Source organism: Neodiprion lecontei, chromosome 3 (assembly GCF_021901455.1).
Source record: "Neodiprion lecontei isolate iyNeoLeco1 chromosome 3, iyNeoLeco1.1, whole genome shotgun sequence".
NCBI classification, from domain to species: domain Eukaryota; kingdom Metazoa; phylum Arthropoda; class Insecta; order Hymenoptera; family Diprionidae; genus Neodiprion; species Neodiprion lecontei.
This window is the reverse complement of record NC_060262.1, coordinates 944,153-967,919: the sequence shown is the minus strand read 5'-3', so window position 1 is coordinate 967,919 and position 23,767 is coordinate 944,153. Positions and strand designations below refer to the sequence as shown.

General features: G+C 43.3%; 2 protein-coding genes across 8 annotated transcripts in view; both read left to right on the top strand.

Moving 5' to 3' along the window:
* Positions 1-707: 707 nt before the first annotated feature.
* On the top strand, positions 708-6,876 carry LOC107222965 (putative gustatory receptor 28b). 7 transcript variants are annotated; one of them, XM_046734769.1, is made up of 8 exons: positions 708-957; positions 1,451-2,318; positions 2,959-3,162; positions 3,677-3,902; positions 3,964-4,032; positions 5,988-6,065; positions 6,426-6,467; positions 6,815-6,876. In XM_046734769.1, exons 2-8 carry the CDS (start codon positions 1,485-1,487, stop codon positions 6,874-6,876), a joined length of 1,515 nt encoding a protein of 504 aa, XP_046590725.1. In that variant the 5' UTR covers positions 708-957; positions 1,451-1,484. The 7 variants fall into 7 exon arrangements, with proteins under 7 accessions (XP_046590725.1, XP_046590727.1, XP_015518006.2 ...); XM_046734771.1 differs by lacking the exons at positions 5,988-6,065; positions 6,426-6,467; positions 6,815-6,876 and adding an exon at positions 4,195-4,318 and having other exon boundaries at positions 3,677-3,745; positions 3,813-3,902; XM_015662520.2 differs by lacking the exons at positions 5,988-6,065; positions 6,426-6,467; positions 6,815-6,876 and having other exon boundaries at positions 1,451-1,834; positions 1,904-2,318; positions 3,964-4,361.
* A 3,042-nt stretch (positions 6,877-9,918) lies between these two features.
* The window catches only part of LOC107222964 (box A-binding factor), a 60,075-nt gene continuing 46,226 nt past the window's right edge, over positions 9,919-23,767 (top strand). Inside the window, exon 1 of the mRNA XM_046734762.1 lies at positions 9,919-10,044. Coding sequence (XP_046590718.1) covers positions 9,987-10,044 — 58 coding nt within the window. The 5' untranslated portion in view covers positions 9,919-9,986. The remainder of the gene's footprint in view (positions 10,045-23,767) is intronic.

The following is a 23,767-nucleotide window of genomic DNA, read 5'->3' as shown; positions in this document are numbered from 1 at the left end:
AAACCTAAAGAGTCGGTATGATTTTATACCGTCCGAGCTTTAACCCCCACCCCCTCAATTTTCACATAAGTGGGGCAAAATTATTTCGCTGAAGTTTTGCTTTCTTAATTTTTCTTCTTCTTAGGTTTTCGCAAACTTTTGCGGACAATTGCAAAGACCAAATGTTGGACCTTCCGAAATGTTTTTTTTTCGTCGCCGAGTTGAAGCGCTTTCGGTTTTCAATTGATTCTTGGCTCTTGAGTATTGTTTCCCCCGCGGACGGGAAAGCATTTTGTCGAAACTGCGAAAGAGGGAATCTGGCATCTGGTGCAGGCACTTAGATCTCGGCTGCTTTTCAACTCTCCGGCTACCCGAATTCAAAGCCGCACACACATCCGTGCAGGGTGTAACGATTCTTCTTCTTTTCCCCCTGTTCTTCTTTATTTCTTCCTTTATTTCTCGTTCTTCGAAACTAAATACGAACTACACTTTAACTCGGTAATTTCCTTTCTCTCCGTAAAATCGAGGGCGAATCGTAAACCGCATCTTTACTTCAGCTGTCCGTTACTAATTATCGTATCGTTCATTGGGTATACTTTATACTTACTTATTATTGCTCCCAGGAATCTGACAAACAGCACCATCAAACAAACGGATAAACAAATATCTCAAAAAGTGTATTCATACGCCAAGAAAAACGTGAGTAAAAATTATCCGATCATCTTGATGAAGCCCGCAATAAAAGAAGAAAGGTGGAGAGAGGACCGCTTATCGCAACTATTAGTCATTGTCGTCGGTCGCGCTTAGCTCGAATGACCGAGCAAATTCTCCGGCATTAGTACCGCATCGCGTGATCCGCAGACCACGAGTCGTGCAATTTTGTCAGGTCGTTGCCGAAGCTCGTATCACCGTGGCGAACGAGATACAACTGCCAAGTTGTGGTCGAATTATTCACACAAGCACTACGGAATTCGACATGTAAGAAAAAGATCAGAATTCTATTAAAATTTCGTATACACATGTCTGCAAAAAATATTTTATCTCAGCTGCATGAAATATCTTTGGTACGTGTAATATTATGTTTTCGAGTACGCTGAATCCAAAAATTACTTCCATTCCTCTCCATCGCGTACAGTATTTTTGGAGGATGCGAGGTGTTTGCATAAAGAAAGCTTAACAGTAAGTCTCACTTTAATACATTTTAAATAGAAGTCAGAAATCATTTTCGCATAGGATTTTTAGAATCAAGAACAGAATACCAGATTTCGAATTAAACGGAAGTTTCACTTTGAAACTACAAACACGAGTTCGAGAAAAAAATTGACGTGGTGGAATTTTTTTTTTAAATCTATAAGAAACGGTATAAAAAACTTGTAGTGTTTTGGTTGTAGACCTGTGACATTATTCGTGTTCTTTTTTTTTTTTTTATTTGTATCTAACACGTTTAATAAAAAAACTCTGCTTCTACTAGGCGGATCCGCGAAACCTTGGCACAATAATTCAGGATGAAGAGACTCGGGCGAAACGTTGCGGCGACAAGGATGCGGGAATTGAACGTTGCATTGCGGCCGCTTCGAATCGTGTCGCAGATTCTGGGCCTGAACATACAGGGAAAATGGGGTAGGGCCTACACACTCTGGGTCTTCCTGGTGGTGGGAGGACTGCTTTACGGGAGTTTCGTCTTCCTGTTGAGCGGAAAGGCGGAGACGCTGACCAACATCGACTCGCTGATTTTGTGGGCGCAGGCGGCGGCGAACGCGATCCTGGTGGCGGTTATCCTGGTCACATGCCTCGTCCAACCGCACCGTTTCCTCTTTCCGATCCAGGACATGAGGCGGGTCGACGTGGTGCTCAGGTGGCTTGAAACCCCGTTGAAAACACCGCCTCGCGGACTAATCGCCATCGGCGTTTCTTCTGCTTTCAGGTATCTCGGTGCCAGGATAACGAACGCGTGGCTCCGCCGCAGGCAGCTCGTCCAGATTTCAATGTCATTGGCCTTCCCGGTGGTCCTTGGATACCGGGACCTCTTCAAGATGTTCCAGCTCAGCTCTGTCCTGATCCTCGTCCACTGTCTCTGCTACGGCTACGCGGTCTCGTCCACCATGGTCATCGACTGCCTGTTCGTCGATTACCTAGCCGTGATAACCGACCGGTTTTCCGAGCTCAACCGAGTGCTCAAGGCCTTTGTCGAGCATCGCAAACCGCCCGTTGGCCTGGGCCTCGTCTTCGTTGCTGCCGACTCCGATCGAGGAACCCTCGGCAAGGAGAACGCGAGGATCGTCGCAAACGTCGAGAAACTTCGACTAGCTCATCACGACCTTTGTGAGATCTCGAAGAAGGTGAGGAGGACGTTGGGACACCGATACCATGGAGACTACGTAAGAAGCACGAACTCAAATTGGGGAATTGACGAAAATCGTCACGGTAATCGTACACGTTATGTTTATTTTCTGTACCACTAGCGACGCTAGTGGTTCTTTTGCACCAAAGTGTCATTGGTTCCATGGATGCCCAAGATCGTTCAATCGATGATCTTGCAACGTGATCGGTAGAACCGCCATATACTCCCTCCACCAGCGTCATCTTATATCGAGCAGTTATTTGTTCACATGGGGTTCGTGCTCCTTGTGTAGTCTCCATGACCAAGACGTTGAATCGGTTCTTTCGGAGTGGTCCAATTCACTTGACGGTCCAACATGAACTCACACTTTTACCTAGCGCGGGAAATGGGTTCGAGGAAGTGTTTCGTCGAGGAAGGTCATTGGATTGACTTTTGCGAAATCAAAAGAATAAGTTAAAGATGCAATTAGTGAAATTGAGTTTGAAGAAAACGAAAGAAATTTGCAATTGAATTATTTTGCAAAAGCCGATCCAATGACCTTTCTCGACGAAACTCTTCTTCGAATTAATCTCCTTGGGCCACGAATCCTAAATTGAAGATGAGTTTGTTCGTCAAGCTTTTCTGACTCGACGATGCAGGTGAACGGATCCTTCGGTGTCCAGCTCCTAGCCATCACAGCGATTTCTCTCGTCATGGTGACCGGGCAGCTCTACGAGGCTTACCACTTCATCCTGCTGGAGCAGAATCCCGCCGAAATAGCAGTCCAGAAGGTGATGTGGTTCACTTTCTACGTCGGGCGTCTTTCCTACGTTAGCTACGCGTGCAGTCGGGCCAGCAACGAGGTGATTTTCGTTTAAGGGGTTACACACACCCGGAACGGCTAAAACTAGGGTTATGTTTGAGAATTTTTTTTCCAGTATTAAACTGAATTTTATTCAACAACCATTACATATCTTTTAAAGTATGACACGTTATCTACAGTGTGTGAAAATTTGGTTGAAAAATTTCAAACGGTAAAAAAGTTACAGTCATTTTTCCCGGGGCGTGTTTATGTTTATAGCATTTGCGTTACTAGACGTACCTCAATTATTTTGTATGTGAGAAAAATTTTTTTGAAGGAGATAGATGAAACTAGTACTCATCGAGTTGGAATTTGAAAATTCAATTTTTTCGGATCACGGCAGTCTCTGGAATAAAACGGGTGATTTTTTGCCTCAAAAAAGGTATATGTAACCCCTTAAACCGTAAAGGTGGTCTTTCCGTAACATCCCGATCCTTAAAAAGCTCTACCGGTAAAAACTCGAGGCCAGGAAGTTACGGAGAGTCTGACAATTTTTGCCTTCTCTTTCGGCGCAGGCGAGTCGCACCGCTGTCATCATCTATGAGATTCCTTTGCACCAGGCGTCGAGCCTTCTGAGCACTCAGGTAAATTATGTTTCACCTTTTTTTAAAACTTATACCTGTGGCTATGTCGATCTCCCGACCGTTTCAGATTCAGCACTTCTGTCTTCAGATGTCTCAAGAGAGTCTGAATTTCAACGCCTGCGGATTCTTCACCATCGATCGGAGACTACTCAGTGCGGTAAGTTGTAGCATTGAGAGTCTTGATCGGACCGCGTCAAGCCCTCTAAATTTCGTTCCAGATCGTTGGAGTGGTTTCAACCTACTTGGTGATACTGATACAAATGGACAGGAAAACAGTATGCAGTTAGGTATTGGAACGTCAGTTGTCAGGATAAATAAAAAACCAAACAATCGATACCCTTATCGCCCCGCAATTCGCACCCTGATGAGATATTTGCGTCTAGATCCTTTTTACTTAAGTATCACATTAAGTTTTCTCAGTTTTTACTTGTATAACGCTCTCCATCTAGATCACGATGACGAATTTGGTGACGTCGAAACAAATTCACTCACGCTTGTAAAACCGATCAAACTCAGGTCGAAGAATCCGTCGCATCGGTCACGAAAAAGAGCTGCTCCTGGACTTGGAATGAGATGTGGAAGGCTTCGTCATCAAATTTGTAAAACCCTTTCTTGATCCGCATTGCGTTGATCGGAGAGGCAGTCTTGTTCGCCTGCAAGACAAATCGATAATAATATCAGCCATTCAGATGATTGAGAGACTCGGCGGGGTCTCGAGAATAAAACGCTTGCCTCTGCGCTGGTGACATAGCGGGTGAACACATGAGGGAAGCACGGGTGGTCCAAGTGCAATTCGTTCAGAGGCCTTCGACCATGCCGTTTCATCGCTTCGTAGTTCCGATAGATCTGCTCGGTGAGGAATTATGAAATAAAGAAATATCAGTTGAATCACTAAGTCGAACAATTGTTTTACCGAAAGATTATTTATCCGAAAAAGGTTTTTCAGGATAGTTTGCATACCCAATGAACAAATCACAGAATGTATAAGAGATGTGGAAAATTGATATTTATGAATTTGAAATTAAGAACGGCAAACACTTTGAAAATCCAATGAACCGAAAAAATGTGTCGAAAATAAAAGTTGCCAAGAAGTAAAATTTCGATCCGGAAAATGTAGAATGACCAAAGCTCCGAATGATAGGATGCTATCTATTAACTATTAACCGACACTGAAACTGGTAGACAATATGCTTTCGTTATTTTGGTCCTTCTGTACGAATGAGATTCGGTACATTGACTTTTCGAGTTATGGATGTTTCGCTTCGATAAAATTCGGATTTGTGAATTTCCGTAAAAAGTACGACTCTGAAAGTTGAACACTCGTCTTTTCCAGTATTTCATACTTATGTCAAATCGATATTTTGCCCGTCGTAATCTTGCTTATTCTTAAGAGGTATTTCTGTATGAATTTATTTCTACATATTCGCGTTCTCAATTTTTATTCTTTTACCAACACAGTTTTTCCTAGTTACGTCTTTTCTACGTTTTCAATTTTCGTTAATTTGATTTTCGGCATTTCTATCCGTCGACCTTTTAGTCTTTCGGAAATTTTGCCCCCAACCCCTCGAAATCTTACCAACTTACACGTATCTCGTGAAGCGTTTATCGCATATAGAAGTAGCGAAAGACGGTAACGTTCCAATTTTTGAACATTCGGTGTAATCGTCCCTTTGAACTTCGACTCGCACCTGTCGCGTCTTTCGCAAATTCGTAGAAACACGACGTCAGAGGAGTCGCTCATCATCCGCCTTGCGTTGTCGGATTGATCCCAATCACCCTGGCTACAATAACGAATACAGGCATCTAGGATGCAGCTTATTTTTTCGTGATACGTTGGATCCGGAATGAGATGAGAAAACCTTTCAAGTATACTCGATTGTTGTGCCCTTACTTTGAGATCCACAAGACAAATTATTCCTCGCGAATAGGCGAAACCGCAGGTACTTTGAGGATGGTGCTTAGCGGAAATTAAACTCGCGGTTATAGTTCAGACGGAGGTAAAACTCGTCGGAGGCTAACGAGGGCGGTGCTGGGACGGAGACGAGCTTCGGACTCATTTGCTTAATTGCATTTCACATGCTCGTATCTACGTAGGGTACGTACCTGTGGGGATGCGGATACCAGCCTCGTCGTGTCAAGTCTTGTGCAATACGGGTGCGCCGCTGGTTAATGACCGTGCGCCTATACCTATCGACTCTCCTCCAAATGTCACGTGATCGTATCTCGTCCCTTTTGATTCCAGATAGTGGTATCGAGGAAATTGGATCACCGCTGGTACCGGTGCGATGGAAACTCCAGACTTACGGAAGTCATGAATTAGGTGCGTTTTCTTGTTCCAATGAAAATTCACTCTATTTTTTACAACCATGGACGACCAACTTTTTCATGATTTGGCCAAATTAATCTATCGATCGATCCGTTCTCATTTGTCCAAAATTTATTTTACGTTGTACAATCATGATAAATTGGAGTTTATGAGGGTAAGAAGGAGATTATGATGAAAAACCAGTTACTTCATCTGACGAAAATCCAACGAAGTAGACAGAATATTGTAAGATTCATTACGTTTCATTTCGTATCTGGATATTTTTTTTTCTATCATTAATAAATCCTGATTTAGGAGTCCCACGATCTTAGTCTTAAAGGTGACCGAGACTCAAAATCAAAACTTTTGAAACAGAGAGAACGAGAGGCACAAATGGAACTCCAACACAAAGAGCAGGTGGGCCACAACTTCTTCGTGCTCGGCATTCAATTGGTGGGCTACAACTTCTTCGTGTTCGGCATTCACCTGATCGTTCAGGTGAATGCCGAACACGAAGAAGTTGTAGCCCACCTGCTTGATCAACTCCGCGGAGTTAAACCCGTAGAAGGGGCTGCCAAAAAAGAAGCAGAGCCTCAATCATGCAATGTAATTTTTTTGAAATTATTATATGAAATATTTTCTCTTCATAATGTATCTATTTCATGTAACTATTCGATTTTTTTAAACTTCGTATACCATGATATGAATACTATATTTGCGAGTAACTAAAGGCTTACCATGATTTTTCTAGTCCGACTAAACAGAGCCGTTTTGGTCCAATCTGGGTCTTTTTCAACATCACCTTCCAACACGCTATCATCTGTGAATGGATAGTCTTCGAAATGTTCAGCATTTTGTGTTGGGTATTCTCCGTTTGATTGTTTTTTCTCCTTTTGAGATGAGGTATGAGGTATGGAAAAAAACCATCAACCGAAGAATACCCGAACATATCAACCGAAACGTCAGGACCAAACCATCGAAATCTAAAACACTGCGACAATCATAGAAAAAGCGGAGGATTTCTATCGAAGGTCAGGCGCAATTTTATCAACTAAACGAAACACTATGAATAATTTTGTACATTTCTAATTCATGTTTTTACCTAAAGGACTAGACATATTAAAGTGCATCTCAATTAAATTTCACAATCACGAATAACTTACATGTTTATTCTTCATTTTCTCCTTATTGAGCACTTATATTTTTATTTCAGTACAACAACTTACGGCGCTTAGCAAGCTCAAAGGTTAAAGGTAAGTAAATGAAACTATACGATTTTTTACCTAAGCATTGTGTATTCAAAATTATCTCTTCGTAATTCAGGTATTTCAACAAATTTTCAAGTAGTCAACTAAGCTTGAAATTATAGTCATGTTTAAAGTAGCTTTATAATACATAATGTTATGACTTGATTCCACAACTATTGATGTATTTTTTCGTCCTCAGACCTTTATTTCGCGATAACTGAATACTTGTGACAGTGTTTAGTTCAAAATTCCCTTGTAGTAACATCCCATTGTTATACCTTCAGAACAGCGCCGAATCATCGGCAACCCAGCCAACCTCATATCACAGTTGTCCAAAGCTCCGCCAGATAGCGCAACAAGTTGGTTCAAACCACGGTCTCACATCCAGCGGTTCAAACATTAGCGCCAATTTCTTCCCGACTGGTGGCGCTTTCACGAATTATTTTTACCGCAAGCCGGGCAGTGGGATCAGTTCAAATTGCGAGGTAAAAAAAACTTTGGTAAACCTCCGAAGAAATTGTACGCAGTTTCATTTTATGGTTATTAACGATCGACCGCATCGCATTTTCCGTACCATTAAATTTCCTTGATAATCGAGAATCGCGACGCACGCTTACTTACCACCAGTGTGTATCGACGAATATGTATACACCTGTAGGTTTGCGATGTGAAACGATTTGTAGCAAGAATTATTACCCAACTAACGAGAGCCGCGGCGTTCCTGGTCGACGCAGAAGGAGATGAATTACACGTTCAGGCATCAGGCGTTGCTGGGCTTTGCACCGGACTGATGCAGTCACTCTTTGCCGGTCTGTTATTGCTATGGATCGAGAATATTAAACTTCCGGCACTTGTGTTTTGCTCCCGAGAGACGCGCGGGTCAAGGATACGCGCACGCTGGGGCTGAACGTGTTTTCAGAAAGATGATATATACTCCAGGTACGCGAGAGGAGTTCGATACTTTAAACAGGAAGTTGTGCCAACTAATTTTCCAATCTTGTTTCAAGATATTGACTCACTAATTTCGAGGCACAACGATAGAAAAATTTCAATAACAACGGTGGAGCGGATCGTGAATAATTACACACAACTTTAATACTGCAGGGTAGATTTATTTCAATAAAAAATTACAATCGTACGGTGATTGTTTGATTAAAAAATTTCATTTCTTTCGTAATGGAACATCGTGAAAGAATTTAGGAAAATTTTTTTTGGCGTTCGAATTTTTGTCATAAGAAGAATCAAGTTCGTGGATGTCAATTCTGAACGTAATTTAATTTGCTGTTAAAATAATAAAAGCAACAACAACAACAACAATAATAATAATACTAATAATAATAATAGTAAGATGAGATATTTGCGTCTAGATGCTTTTTATATTATAATAATAATAATAAGTACATGGTACCGACATAGCTACAAAACGCGTTCCTCGTCTCGTAACGAGAAGAAATTACAGACGAGCGTTACGGGAGTTCGTGTTATACATTCTCAAGTATAGTAGTCATGTCACTCACACATGTATTCGTCATTACGAAATATAGTCAGTATGTAGTGTATCCGGCTTAATATGTTTTAAACAGACGAAGAAAAAGAATCCATAACATAAGCTCCCACAATTTATAGCAGATAATAATATGATTTTTATTTCACACTCAGCAGTATAGTTTATTACTTACGGTATGTGTAACATACATTTATGTGAAATAAAGTCCGACGGAGATTATGCTTGTGGAATAATAATCCGCAACATTAGATGAAGAAAAAAAATAATACTAAACAAACCGAGAAATAAAATAAAATAAAGACCAAAATTGGCCAATTTAGCGATGACAGAAACGATGTATGAAAAAAACAAGATCACTCTCTTGAACGTTGTGTCCATTTTAAAAATTTTAGCGGCGTTTTCTTCCAATTGCGAGATATTAATCAACGTGGCTGATAACTACACCGACCGTGTTCTGTTCCAGTATACCGTTAAATACCTGGATGATGTAAAAAAAAAAAAACGATTATTGGGTCAAATCGACGATTGACAGAGTGGAGAAAAAAATATCCCGAGAGCGGTTTTTGGAACGGTTATCAAAACGGAGACTATGGAGCGATATTTGTGGTCAATTTAGAACTCGAACGTGTGGTAGTGTTAGATTGACAACGAAAAATACTGTATAAAAGTCTACACCGCATTTTTTTTTTTTTACAGTACATCGCGGCCTTATCGAGGCTCGAAAATACAAGGGGTGATGGACCCTGGTAATAGTAAGGAGAAGAAGAAGTTGTGAGTAGCCGGTCGAAGAAGAGAGGCGGCCCGGGTTGACCGACGCGACCTGGAGGGGGCCCGGGGCCGATAACAGCGTACGTTTTTCCCTCGGTTAAAGGCGAAAGCCGCGACTCCCACCAGAGAGCCAGCGGCCAGGCCGCGCCGCTTTTCTCGCCCCGCACCTCGCCGCAGCGAGGCTTTCAGCCACGGCTTGACCGCGGCGTTGCCTCGCAAGTCGGACTCTATAGCATCAGCGCAGCTCTGGGTCGCGGATCGCGTGCGACACCCGCGAGTTCTCTTATATATATACACAATATAAATCGTAAATTACGAACGGATAATATTCTTCGGCGAAAGGTCGAGGCGGGAGATTTTTGTGCACGTTTTTTATTGTTCCGGTCAGCGAAGGCCGCAAACTCGAGGCAGCCGATGGCCAAGCAGGAGGGCGAACAATTCCAGCATCCGGCTCCGGCTCACAATCAGCCAGGTGAGTCCGATCAGATAATTTCACACCGTTCCGCAACTCGCCTCTTATGCACGCCGGCTCGGCCCGCACTGCGGCACGTCGCACAACCGCTGGGGATGTATATACGATGCTCTCCTCCCGGTATCAGAACTGATAAACTCACCCGTTGCTCGATAACGAGTAACTCCGACCCCCCCTCCCCGAGACTCTACGTGCATCGCAATTTTTTCCGCGCTCCCGATGCCTTTTCACCTTCCGCATGCGTTTTCATCTTGCGTCGTTACCAGTTTTGTGTGTTTAGTTTTTCCGCCGAGATAATTGCCCCGAAGATAGCGAGTATTTCAAAGCTCGTTTCTTCAGCGAGAGAGTTTAGAGAGTTACGCCGTCTGGCGGCAACTTTACGAACTGCGTCGGTCGCCCCGGGAGTTTTGAATCGCACAGAGTTTTATCGCGAGTACTTTGAATAGAACCGTGACTCTGGTATTACATTCGCGACAGATTCTTCGAGAAACTCAACAGGGACACGGACTTTAGCGTGCCGGACATGTTCGCCAATCGGCAAATGGTAAACGGATATCGAACTGCCAATGTAGATCGCGAACTTCAATCACACGGGACATTAAATTTATCGACGACCGGATTGCTGGTGGTGCATACCTCGGGTACAGAAGCGAGGAAAACAATCAGGCGATTGGAGCCGGGAGTACTTTTGCATCCCATTGAATAAATCACGGCAGGACATCGAGATGTTTGGATTGGAAACCAATTGGATCCTTGGCGAAACTTGTATAGCACACGTGAACAACGCGAGGACAATGAAGTGTAAAGTAGCTTCGAGGTGAGGCGGATTCCGCACAACGAGTGCGCTCGAAGGTCGAGGAACATGGTATATAAATATATTCAACCAAAGGAACTTAACGTTTCGCAGATCGTGCGGTCAGGGCAGGAGTCTTGAGAACGCGTTGGTTTGTTTCTCGGTAGTTCGAAGCCGTTGCACAGGACATTAGCACGGCTGAAAGCCACTCGCTGAAACAATCCCAAGGAAGTAAAAGGTCCGGTCTGACAATTACACGACATGCAATTATGCATTCGCAGCCCTTACTTGACACTCAAAGCAACGATTCTCGATAATCGAAATCGCCGATCTTTCCCTCGGGATCGGTTTTGCAGAGTGACGTTATGCCAACGGACGTAGCCAACCGCTTCCGGTGGCCGCATGGCGGGAAAGCGTCAGACTTTCTCACCACGGTTTGCTTCCTTCACTGAGCGGCTCCTCGCCATTTGTAACGTTTGATTTCATTTTCTTTTTATAAATTCTGTAAAAAGTGCGTCAGGATAAGGAATACTCGGCTCGGGATAAGACTGCCAATGGATCGGACCGTAAGCTCGCCCTGGCTCTCTGTCTCTGTCGATTTTCTCAATTCTCTCAATTCGCTTTGGCTGCACGGTTACGTTTAGCGGTGCGATTACTATTACGGCTTATCGGGAGACACGCGTCGCAACATATGGGACTGATTATCCCGCTATCATTTGAGGTCGATGACGTAGCCGCGGACGAGCTCTCAGAGAACTGATCAAACGCAGCTCAACCGAGGAATAATCGTGGTCACTCATTTCTAATATCGCCGTCCAACTCGTAACTATCTTTTCAGCGTCCCGCTGCTTACCGACATTGAAGAAACCTGCACTTGCGACCATTTCCCCACGTCATCCGCCAGTGACGTCACGCGCCACTGCCGTATCCCTGCTTTGCTAATGTGCACTCCGGAAAGTGGCGGGAGTTTCGAATCTCAGTCGGAGATTCGATGCTGGGAAATCAAAAAGGTGTTTTCGGAGCTCGTTTCGAGGGTAGCCTTTCCGTTGAGCCGCGCGATATGTCGCAGCTCGTTGAGCCAGTTTCGTTATCGGAAAGAGCGCTTTACGCGTACGGCGCAGCGAAGCAAATACAGGAAAATGAGGTAGGTACGAAGCCTCGCGGTAGCGTTATTGTGTATGGTTATTAAGGAGGCGGGCATTATAATTAGGTCGGAGTAAAAACACCGCAAGTGTGTCGTTGGTCGTGCGGAGGTGTAGGTGAACACACGCCGCGTAAGTTAAGGCCGCGAGACGCGTTGTGCGGACAGCAACTGCCGGACATAGGCAAGCAACAAATGACCACGCAGCGTGGTTATAACTACGTGTGTGCGTATTATATGTTTTCTTAGTTAAAAGCGCTGTACACACAGCATAATAATGCAAGTAAAAGTTGGGGCGGAGGGCACGGGGCTCTTGTGACTCAGTACGCCGAAGGTTCACGAGTCCAACTTTGCTCTGAGTTGCTTGTTTGACTGCGCGTTGCACCCAAGTTGCAATTACATGCGATGTTAAGGACACGTCGGGCGCACAGTCCACTCGTTCACAAATTGTTCATCAATAACAATATACCGTCTAATCGGACCTTTGAAGACTTAAATCTAACTTGAGTTTCGTGAAATTCATTAGCCAGGAATCTTTCCTCAACCTCGAAATCGAAAACCTGAAAACCCCAGTTCAAATATAGACATATAGTTTAGTTGTTTGTAACTTTACGGTTCCGGCATTGGAATTAAAATCAACAATTTGTTTAACAATTTTATTTGTTCGGACACGTTTTCGTTCGGACTGTACAACCGATACATGTCTTTGCAAGATCGAGGTGACGAGCTATCGGTATTAAAATTTCAATAACACCGCGAAACCGATAGTCTGCATGCCGAGTAAAATGTTTACTTGGATACATAATTTACATTGTTAACTGGGTATACTTTTCCTCAACTTATGCAGCGCTCTGCTAGCGAGGTAGCAAACGAATCTGTATACTTCGAGAATGACCAAAAACAACGGATTTTCTATTAAATCGATTATTTTTTCCCGATTAATCGAGCATCATATATTATTTCACAAACTCGATCAATCGACCGACTCGATTATTTTTTCTCACAGTCGGTTTTTGTTTTTTACCACCATGAACGACGTAATACAATATTAATTTATGTGATTAAAGTATCAATCATTATCATTGTCTTAGTTATTAAGTTCCTATTTGGTGCAACAAGTGAAAGATGGATGAATATTTTCACCTGAAATTTGAAAATACTTTGAACGAAACTATAAATCATCAAAAAACTTTACCTCTGTCAAGACTACGTAATGAAATTCACGATTAATCGATTAATTTTTATCGGTTCAATCGGGCCGTGTTCGATTATTTTTTGGACTCGATTGATCAACGCATCGATTATTTTTAGCTCCGGTAACGGCCATCGCTATAATTCAGTTTCAATTCGGAATTCATAAATCGGGTGCGCAACGCGAAGCGTATCGAAACCGCGTCGATTTCCTTCAATCCCATGCTTGCAGGCATTATGGGTTGGTAAAACTACGCCTCAGCATTGAGTATACGTTTGACTCGTTGCAGCCTAGAACGAGAACCGATCCCTGCTATATGAGCAAAGTTATTACACGTCGAGATCTCGCCGCAGCCGTAAATTCGTTCCTCCGATCGTTGCGTGCATAATAATTACATCACAGAACCGTTTGTGTTTCGATCATTTATTTTTTCTCTGCATCAAATCGTACAGTGAAACTAACCACGCGTGCGTACTAAATGTCCAATTCGTTATGAAAGAAGAAAAAATGAAATTTTTCTACATTTCGATGAAGGGAAAAATGAATGCCGTGAATTGAATTATTGAAAATTTTGTATCGTTGCGGCGCGACTTTCCTACTGTGTAAGTAACCGTTGCATAAGAGCTGTGCAGAAATTTATAGCCAGTGTTTTTTAGATTCTCAGCAACGCCGCAAACGTTGGTATCGAGCTTAGTGAAATTAACACAGTTCATAAGAATAAATACAATAAAGGAAAGAGAATAGAGTCGTAAGAAAGTTGAATGTATGATTGACCGCAGTTACGGAAGCCACTATTTCTGTATATGACAATACGATGTGTGTAAAAATAATCGAATCCCCGCATTACAGCAAAACACCAGATCATCGTTATGACTTTTCTTAAGGGATTATACCTAGTCGGAAGACCGAAAAAAACGATTTGCCGAGGATCTTTCGCGAAGAGACATTTCAATTTATTTGCATAAAAATTTATATACATAGTGGAGTAGCGTTGAACTTCGTTCAGATATTTATTATTTGTAAAAATAACGATTTTTAAATCTGCTGTAGCCGATCTCCGGAAGCACCTTTAACAAAAGGCGTCTTGCGGCGAGCAAGATATTTCTGGACTGGATCATCCGAAATGAAAAAAATAAGAAGGATTTAGTTAATGTAAGGTATTATCTGGTCTTGAATCAATGGAATAAGCTAAATATTGATTTTTAACAAAACGACGGCATCACAAAACTCTGACCAGGTATAATCCCTCAAATAATCTGCAATAATTCCGCAATTCCGCTGCTTAAAAATTCTGCAATTCCGCACGTGATAAATATTTGAGGAAACGTGAATCGGAGAGTGAGAAATGGAAACGAAGCCGCTAACTCTTTGCGCCTGCATCGTGCCGGAGGCCATGACGGAATATTCATGCGACGCGTATATAGATATATTGTTAATGGGGCAGGCTATCTCCCCCTCGTTCCCGGCTCTGAATCAGGTTGGGGCATCGTTCGTAAATCAGGTTTCAGCGAGGGCGGACCCTGGCATCTCGCCTGTCGAATCAGGAGCACAAACGCAGGCTGGATATTCTGGTTTTTACGCTAACGATCCGGTCGAGCGATCCTCCGTACGAACAGCTTTACTTTCTCCTCCTCCTCACGTTTTCCTCTCGTTTGGCAAGACTCGAGAGCGATATTTGGGAATTCTTGTTTTTTCGGACCAAGAAAGAAAAAAAAAAAAAAAAAAGAACAATTGTTGAGCCGTAATTTTTCCGGCTAGAAACGGGTGTTCAAACTCTCGTGAGGTATAAATTCCTTCCAAGAACGTCGTTCGACTAAAACGGTGAAACGTTTTAGCGTATTCCATGTCACCCGGTCTACTTTAGCTCTCATAACTTTTTGTTTTCGTCTTACATTTTCCCCGCATTTCTGGGAAACGGTGTACGTATAACCGTATACGTTTATCTAAATTGTGCTTTTGCATCGGTGTGCGAAGCACACGCATCACGGATCCACACGGACGCGACGTCGCGCGCGTTATCTCTCCTCGGTCAGAAGTCAGGTTTTCAAATGCCGTCGCTCCGATGGTTCGTAAATAAACAACAGCCACGGACACGCGTATTCAGAAATGGAAGTTGGAAATTGCTGGGTCTAAGCGTTTTTCACCCACGCTTATTTGTATCGTACAACGCGTTGCTCGATACCTTCGCAGATGAGCCTTTCGCATTGCGGCACTTTGAGTATAGGGTGCGTTTGCATTTTTTTCTCCCTGCTTGATTATTATTTTCTACGGACAAATTGGAGGGAAACCTTCTCTTCTCGCCTCGTACTTCTCGGTTTATACCCCGCATGTTTGGCCACGCTCGATGTGGATACAAGGCTCAAAAGCGTACAGATAACTCCGGAATGGTCAACAACAGTCCCTGCGCTCCGACATGTATCCTCCTCAATCCTCGTCTCTGTACACACGACTGGCGTCCGATTGCAAAAAGTAACAAGAAAATTAAAGAGTTTCGGGGTTCAAATTTTGATTTCTTCTACGTAACTGATATATGAAAAAACAGTTTTATCAGATAAAGTTTGTTTTTGTAGAAGCTAGAACGATATTTCGGATTTTAAGAAAAATTACCTATTTTCTCAAACATTTATTGTAAATAACAACTGAACAAACTTCAGTTTTGCATTCAAATAACTTTTATTAAAAAATAATAACCCGCCGCTGACAACGTTAATAACGAGAACGTCCATCACGTCTTGGTGACAACGTTTTCCATTTTTTTCCGAATAAGCACCCTGCATATCAGCTATCAAGCAAAAACACACTTTATAAGTAATAAATAACGGGTTTGGTTACTATTCTATAGATAATATGTGTTTTGAACGTTGCGATGACTTCTGTTATAACATCGGTGTGTCCTGCATCCTACATCCGTTATACGGGTATAAAAATAACCACGGTTAACGAAAAAAATGTCACGATTTCGGTGAGACGTTTCTTTTTCACTTGCAATTAGCTCAGACTTTGAAGCATTACACGATGCAGGCACAAGTTTACCGATCATTACTCCCACCGCGCTGCATTGTGCTGTAGAAGAGGAAAGAAGCGGAAGCGTGGAACAAACCGCACGTACACTCGGAACGAACGAAGCCAAGGAACGAAGCTGCGGTGGAAGAAGTGGAAGGAAGAAGAATGAGGGAGAAAAATCTAGCGGAAACAATACCTACTCGCCGGCAGCGCTCGACTCTCGCAATTGCATTTCTCTGCTTGTGAATTGTCCTGCTATGCACACGTGCATAAAAGCTACGGGGATTTCACGGGGAAGGCGGTCGCGTTGCTCAAACTCGGCGAATAACTGTTTCAACTTCCCGAGTAGCCGTTGTCAGAAGTCCGGAAATTTACCCCTCGAAAAACAACAGCTCCGAAGTGAAAAGTGTAGAACTCGTCGGATTCGCTCTGTATTCGATGAAAGCGATCGAGAAGTTTCAATTCTATTGGATCCATTCTCGTTTCAGGCGAATCGTATGTTGAAAGTCTGGCATAAATATGGCGAAAATGTTCGATTGGCTGCCCGAAGTACGAATTAAACATTTCGGACACTGATTTCTACACGGTGTCACCAGAACCGTGTACGAGGTGTGTTAAAAAAATAAGGGGAATTTTCGTTTATGTGGTAAGAATTTTATTGATTCGTCGACGACAATGTTATCCCCTTCGACAGATTTTTCCAATCCCTGACCCACTTCCGGAACGCGTTCTTTCGGAGAGCTTTTAGCTCTTTCAGCCATGCCTTTTTAACCTCATCCATGCTTGCGAAACGACGCGACGGTCCTTTTGAGGTTCTCTTTATTTTTGGGAACAGAAGAAAGTCACACGAATCCATGCCTGGCGAATATGGAGGCTGATGCGTCGTTACAGTGTTGTTTTTGGCAAAAAAATCACGAACGAGGGATGAAATTCTTGTAGTAAAATTTAATAAAAATTCTCTGATTCATTTTCGAAATCGCAAACTCTCTTTGACAGCTGGCAATAGACTAAATATCCAACACGACTAAGGCGGTACGGGAACTTTTCAGAAATGTTTACCAACACAACAACAAAAAAATCGCGCTAGTCGGACTAACGCGACACGCAAAGTTACAAAATTTCCGTTATTTTTTCAACACACCTCGTATACGATAGTTCCAACAGCATAGTTACAGAGGGCACTTTTTCCTTAAACGGAGCGAACTCTGCGCGGTAAGATGACGAAGAAGCCGATCGTTCGATCCATCTTCGAGGGATCGTGAACCGTGCCTAAAGCAAATGTTTGAGGTGAGCCATCGGTAACGGTGACAAACAAAAATACATATTCCGGGTTCGATAGTCCAGAACCTCGGCCAGACTGGCGTCGAAACGCGCACTCTATTGGGGAGGAGGTCGGAATTTCTGACTCTCCAAATTTCCACCAACTTCACGTCACACCGGTCACTGCACGGGAAACGTTTCCCCCTTTTCATTCCGTGGTCGAAAATGGAGCGGCGACGAACCCGAGACCGAGTTCTCACCGTCTCACTTTGTCCACTTGGCCAAAGAACCCCTTAAGCCGGAGGCTGATCCAGTCGAAGGAGCGACTCGAGGATCACACGGGTGATCGAAAGAGGAGAGCGTGCCTCGAGTAAAACTTCTTTAAACGGCGATCGCGGGCTACTGAGGCAAGCCAGTAAGTCGGCTGGCACTCCTCCCCGGTATACTGATTTCATGAAATATGCAGTGATAATGCCTCACCAACACACGCCACGGCCAGATAGTGGAAACGCACGATATCTCCCGTAGTAAGCGTGTACGTACGGGTTTTCTATCTTGGTTATGTGCCCCGGCTGCATGCACAATCGCGCGAATGACTGCTCGGTGTGCGTTTATAAACCGGGGAACCGATACCCCTTATCTTCCATCCGCGATACCGAATGCCAAACTGCCGGCCGAGGAACTGCTTCCAATTCACTTCGGGATCCTCCACGTGCGATTCTCCTCATCGGCCGAACTCGGCTGCTTTATTCCAACGACGCGTATCTTTGGAGAAAGTCCTTATTTCGCTACTTTGGGGGTTACGGGAAACTTGCTAAACCGTTAATGCAGCATCAACGAACTTAGATTATGCTGACTTAAAATAATCATTTTTCTTTCAACGTTTCCATACGTTAACGTTACTAACTTCAGCCTCGATTCTTCTCTCGATTTTCTATATTTGTTTGACGAAATTTTCAAACTGTAATTATACACTCACCAAAGAATCAGAGTTTTCTTTTTCAACGAACCTGGATGGGTTTTTTTTTTTTTTGCTTGGTTAACCGTTTCATCGATGAATGTCAACGTAACGACTTTTTCAACAAATTCTTCATCGAATGAACTCGTTTCTTGATCGGTAGAGAAACCGAATGTCGACAAATTCTAGCTCCTGCGTGGAAAGAAATATAATTTAGATTCTACATTTCCTGCGGTAAATATGTGTACAGCACTTTTTTGGAGTTTAACGTACGGCAATTGTGGCAAGATTAACAAATCCGATAATAAAAGATGGAACACCACTACAGAGAGTTACGATACGCTTATATTGATCTACCACAACTGATGTAGATTCGACTCCAAAAAAGTGCTGTCCGTACACATACTCGTCATGACGGTTGTGGAATCTACATTGCCAAGAGGGATATTTTCGCAGAAGTCTCGGAAAAGATCGTTCGGTTCCAGTGCGGATCAATTTAGAATCTGACACCGAGAGGGAGGGGAAGGGAAGGGAGAAAAAGGTCGAAACAAGGGGAGGGAAAATGACACTGGAAGAGATCGTATGTCGAATTGTAAAATACGAGGAAGACTAACCGTACTCGTAAGAATTGGATGACGACGCGGCGACGCGGAGGTGGAGGTTGACGCTTGAGTTCCGGAGCGAGAGACGTCGTCACGTCGTGGTTGTTTAAACAATATTATTACGCGCTGACGACGAGGAGCGTGGGTGGGTGTGCGTCTCCTATTAACGAATGCCAAGGTGCTATCTCGGAAGATAATGATACGCGTATCCCCCGCCATGGCGGTGCGATAAAATTCGATACCCAACAACACGCTCTCCGCGCGCTCCTCTTTTGCTCCCTTTTGCATCCTTTCTCCGTCTCTCTTTCTTTATTTCAATGCCTTGTTACGCGCCCAATAAAACGAGACTTGGAACGCGATACTACGCTGCGGAATGCGGCTGTTTTTATTCGGAAGTCGGAAAAGCTAAACGTACGAGTTGAGTCCAACGAATAATTTTATAAGCAGGATGATTTTTTTATTTACGGATAATGCTGACATCGGAAACTAAAGTCACTTGGAACATAATAAATATGAAACACGAACAGAGACTGGCTTCTGCATTAGAAGATTAATTGCAATTAGACACAAGTGCCTTGGTGAGCCCGCATCGAATCATTTACAAAATTGAAGCGCGATACGCACTTGGCCTAGATTTTTGAGTCAGAGCTGAAAGTCATCGCTGAGCGAGGAACGTGCGAAAAAAAGTATGAATGAAGAAGTGAGCGAAGGAGAAAGAAGGCGAACGAGATAGCCAATCAAACGGTTTGCGCCAACGTATCTTCGACGCGTGTGTAAAGTACGTGCTACGTGGATTACACAGGGACAGATGCAAGCGTCACAACCGTGCGTGTGTGACTATAGCCAAGCATAGTAAGCTATCGGCGATAGGGTAATCTTTGTGGCGAAAGATTAGCCAAGGTCGGAGAGATAAACCGACACCATTGTTACGCGTTACCTCTCTCTTCAGCTTTTCCTTTTCCAATCCCTACCATGTCGCTGGTGGAAATGAATTTGGAAATCTGGTTTCAATCGTTTGTTGTACTGTAGGGTTGATGTTGATGTGCCGAATTTGAGAATCTTGGATCATTTAGAATTTCGATATTTCAGATTTTTCAATTTTCTCATATTCGCACTTTCGGAACTTTGAGCGTCGAGTTTCGGACCATTCGAAACTTGATGTTTTTTCAAAGTTTGATTTCTTTGCTCCGTTTCACAGCCAAAAAATTGGGAATTTGGCGCTTTCGAAACTTTTTAAATTCGGAATTTGAACCCCGCCCCTAACAATTCACCATTCCCTCGGTAATCTTCGATCTTGAATATTATACCTCCATCACAAAACTGTACAACGCTGTATAAAATTCGCTCCAAAATTCATCTCCTGGACATTCACGTGTCCAACCCAATTAAACGAACGCATAATAAAATGAAGGGATAAAAAATGTGAGAAACGATAGCTGAAATTCGTTATCGTCCGACAGGGCTGCAGGCTTGTTCCGTTCCGAGGCGGTGACGAAAAAACGGAGCAAACATTCAGACACGCGGTGAATGCGGAGCAATATTACAACGAGCCGCGGCAAGAGTGGCGGGCGACGACAGCTGGAACCCCCGTGAATTGATAAGGGAAAACGGTCGTTGGGCGTCACTGAACGGAAACCACGAAGCTGAGGACCAAGTCGCCTGCACGCTCCATGCGGGCTCCTATCAGCACTGACCAGCTCTCTCTCTTTCCTTTCCCGGCGAGAGTCGACTCGCTTTTTGAAAACCTCGAATTTCCAATTTTCGAGGGAAAACAGGGCTCGGCTAACGAACAATAGCTTATCTCCGTCTCGTGGAGGAGCCTCCGACGCTTTCTTATCTTCAGGATCTCCGTGCAAAGGGTAGAAGATCCTCGAGAGGCGGGGCGCGGATATTTGTCCCGGTGAGGGGAAAATAAGCAAGCAATTATCCGGGGATGGTTGTCGTTGTGAGAAAATTTGTAGTGTCTTGTGTTTCTACGCCTAACGAGGTATTTTTCCCCCTTTCGTTTTTCTTGTTTCTTGGGATGAAAAGTCGTACTTCCAGTGACACGTGACGTGGGTACCTAGACACGTGTACCATTTTGACCATCTACTATTTTCACTTCGTTTCCTCGTATAGATCAACGTTGTTTTCTCTCGATCCATCATCGAGATCTTTTCAAAACTATCGGATCATCCCCTCCAGTGGGTGGTCGTTTTGACGATCGTTAAGAATTTACTGGCTATAAATTCTCAACCAAAAGAGTGTCTCGTCGACAACGTTGAATACTTTATGCTAAAATTTATTGATAACTTTTGGGCATTATTATTATTAAAATTTAACATTCGAGGGATCGGTAAAGGCACATGATTGTGACTAAATTATTCCGATTGTCATTCCTCTCTTCCTTAATCGCAGAAGCTTGTTGCTTTTGCATGGCATGACGTGAAGGTATTATAAGGCGGCGATCCCTTGCACACGTGTTCCGCTAATTCCTTTTCGCAACTAAGAGCTTACGGTAGCTGCTGTCAGAGCGGACGTGCGCTGTGTTAACGATGGGAGTAGAATCCTCCCGGGAGTCCCTGAGGAATCGAATCCCGCCCAGAATGTACGCCCATTTCACGTGGTTATCTCGTCCGCGCAGCTGAGGAAACGTTGTCGGTTCGTACATAGGGACTCAAACATCCATGTATACCGACACCGTAATACATATGCTCAAATAATACATGGCGTGCAAACACAAGGAGAGGTTGGAAAACCGTTGCAATATGGAATTAATCCTGAAAATGTGTTCATCCCTTCTTTCTTTTCTTGTACACGGCAATTGTATCCTTTTGAAATTATAGACTGTAGAGACGACGTGCAGAGTGAAAAAAATTAAATAATTCAAGAAGGAAAAATCGTGGAAAGAAGGGAAAATATTATAATGGAAAATAGAGAATGCGAAATAAAGAAGAACGATAGGGTTGTTCGATTTAAATATCTGGACAAGGAGAAATCGACATGTAACGTAGGTAACTGTAGTGATGTAACGAATATTCGCACATTTCTCGACATTCGCAAAAATCATTTGACCGTCGCGGATATTTCATATTTTGCTTGTAAAAATTGTGAAAACAATATTAAGTAAGACAAAAAACATTAGTTCGATAATGAACCTTTATTATAAAAGTTTTTCTTCGCGTTTGAATCGCACTCTGACCTCAAAATTGATTTGTTTCCGTCATCAATTTGTCGTTAAATAATTCGATCAGGCAATTTCCAGAATAAGATGCAAACGGCGCCAATGCGTGCCTGCGACTTGCACGGTGTACCCGTCAGTCTCAATCAATTGTCAATTTTTAGCCACGGAGAGAAATGGCGCCAGATTTGAAAATGTACATTCGTTGCATCACTAACAGGTACGTACAGCGGTATGCGAAAGACGGAGAAGCGAAGTGGAAAAAATAGTTTAGGGAAAAAGGAAGAAAGAAAGAATGCAAAGCGCGACAGCGGTATAGCGAAGGTGTACACCGACAATATTTTACGAGTACCATAAGGAAATGTCGCAGCGCTGATTATTGTTCCTATTTGTGCATAGGTCATGCCTGCATGCCTGTATTACCTGTCCGCATATGGTATTATATATCTGTGTGCACGAACAGGCCTCGCAGGCGGCTACGTAACGCAATATCCACTTTATATACCTACCCGCAGTTGCAGTTGCAGTTGCAGTTAACGTCGCAGTTCCGTCCGGAACGCAAAACGTAAAGGCGCGTTCACGTCCGACGATAAGCAGCGAATAACGAAACCGAAAACGATCTTCTGTATCGATGTGCCTTGTACTGCCTATATAAGATAGGAGCAATGAGTACAAGGAGAAATTTCGAACATTGAAACGAACAAGCGAGTTAAAACGCAAAGTCCCGCAGCAACTGGTGGCGAAATCGAAGAACACCCCAACCTATAAATTGGTCGCATTTAATCATGCGAGTGATTTTTCATCGCGCATTTCGTCTACGGAACAAAATAACGCGGTAATTGAAAAAACCAACAGCTTGCATCAAGTTTTCGGCGCATCGATGTTCCCGCAATTGTCTTCGAGCGATCAGCTGATTGCCCGATGCGACGCCATATTGGCTCGATTGTAATTGAATAAAGTCGAGGCTGAAACGTAGCTTGGATGTATTCTCGCTCTGGTTTAACATTGGCAGAAAACTAGCCGAAGGAGGGGGAGAAGGAGTCGGGGAACGGCTGATTTAGTGATTTTACGGTGTGACGCATAAAACAATGCAACTAGGTTACCCTACGCTTCGCCATATACCTGCATCCGTACGCGTCGTACAACGCGTACGCTTTTACTCGTGCTTTGCAGCCGAATGCAGAAGTCATTTGCCAGCGCTAACTGCAGTGCCCGATACAAGGCATTCCACGCCAAATCAATGCCACGAATCGAAAGCTCTTTCCGATTTTGCCGCAATTTTTTCTTCACAATTGTTCGAAACATTTTTCATTGATTTTTCTACAACAGCCGAAACGAAATGTGGAACTGAATTTTCTTCAACTCGATAACAATTTGTCTACCAATTATAATTTTGTTATAAACACAGAGCTGAAAGATAAATTGTTATTGTTATTATTATTATCGACTCGACGCCGTTACAGGCAGTGTCCGCATTTTTTCTGCGAACTCGTGCCATCTGTGGCGAGATCCGCGAATCTTTTCATAAACCGGAGAAAGAGAGACGAAAAGAGTTGAGAGAGGGAGGGAGAGAGTGAAAGTCGATTCATGAACTTGTTGTTGTTCGATCGGTTT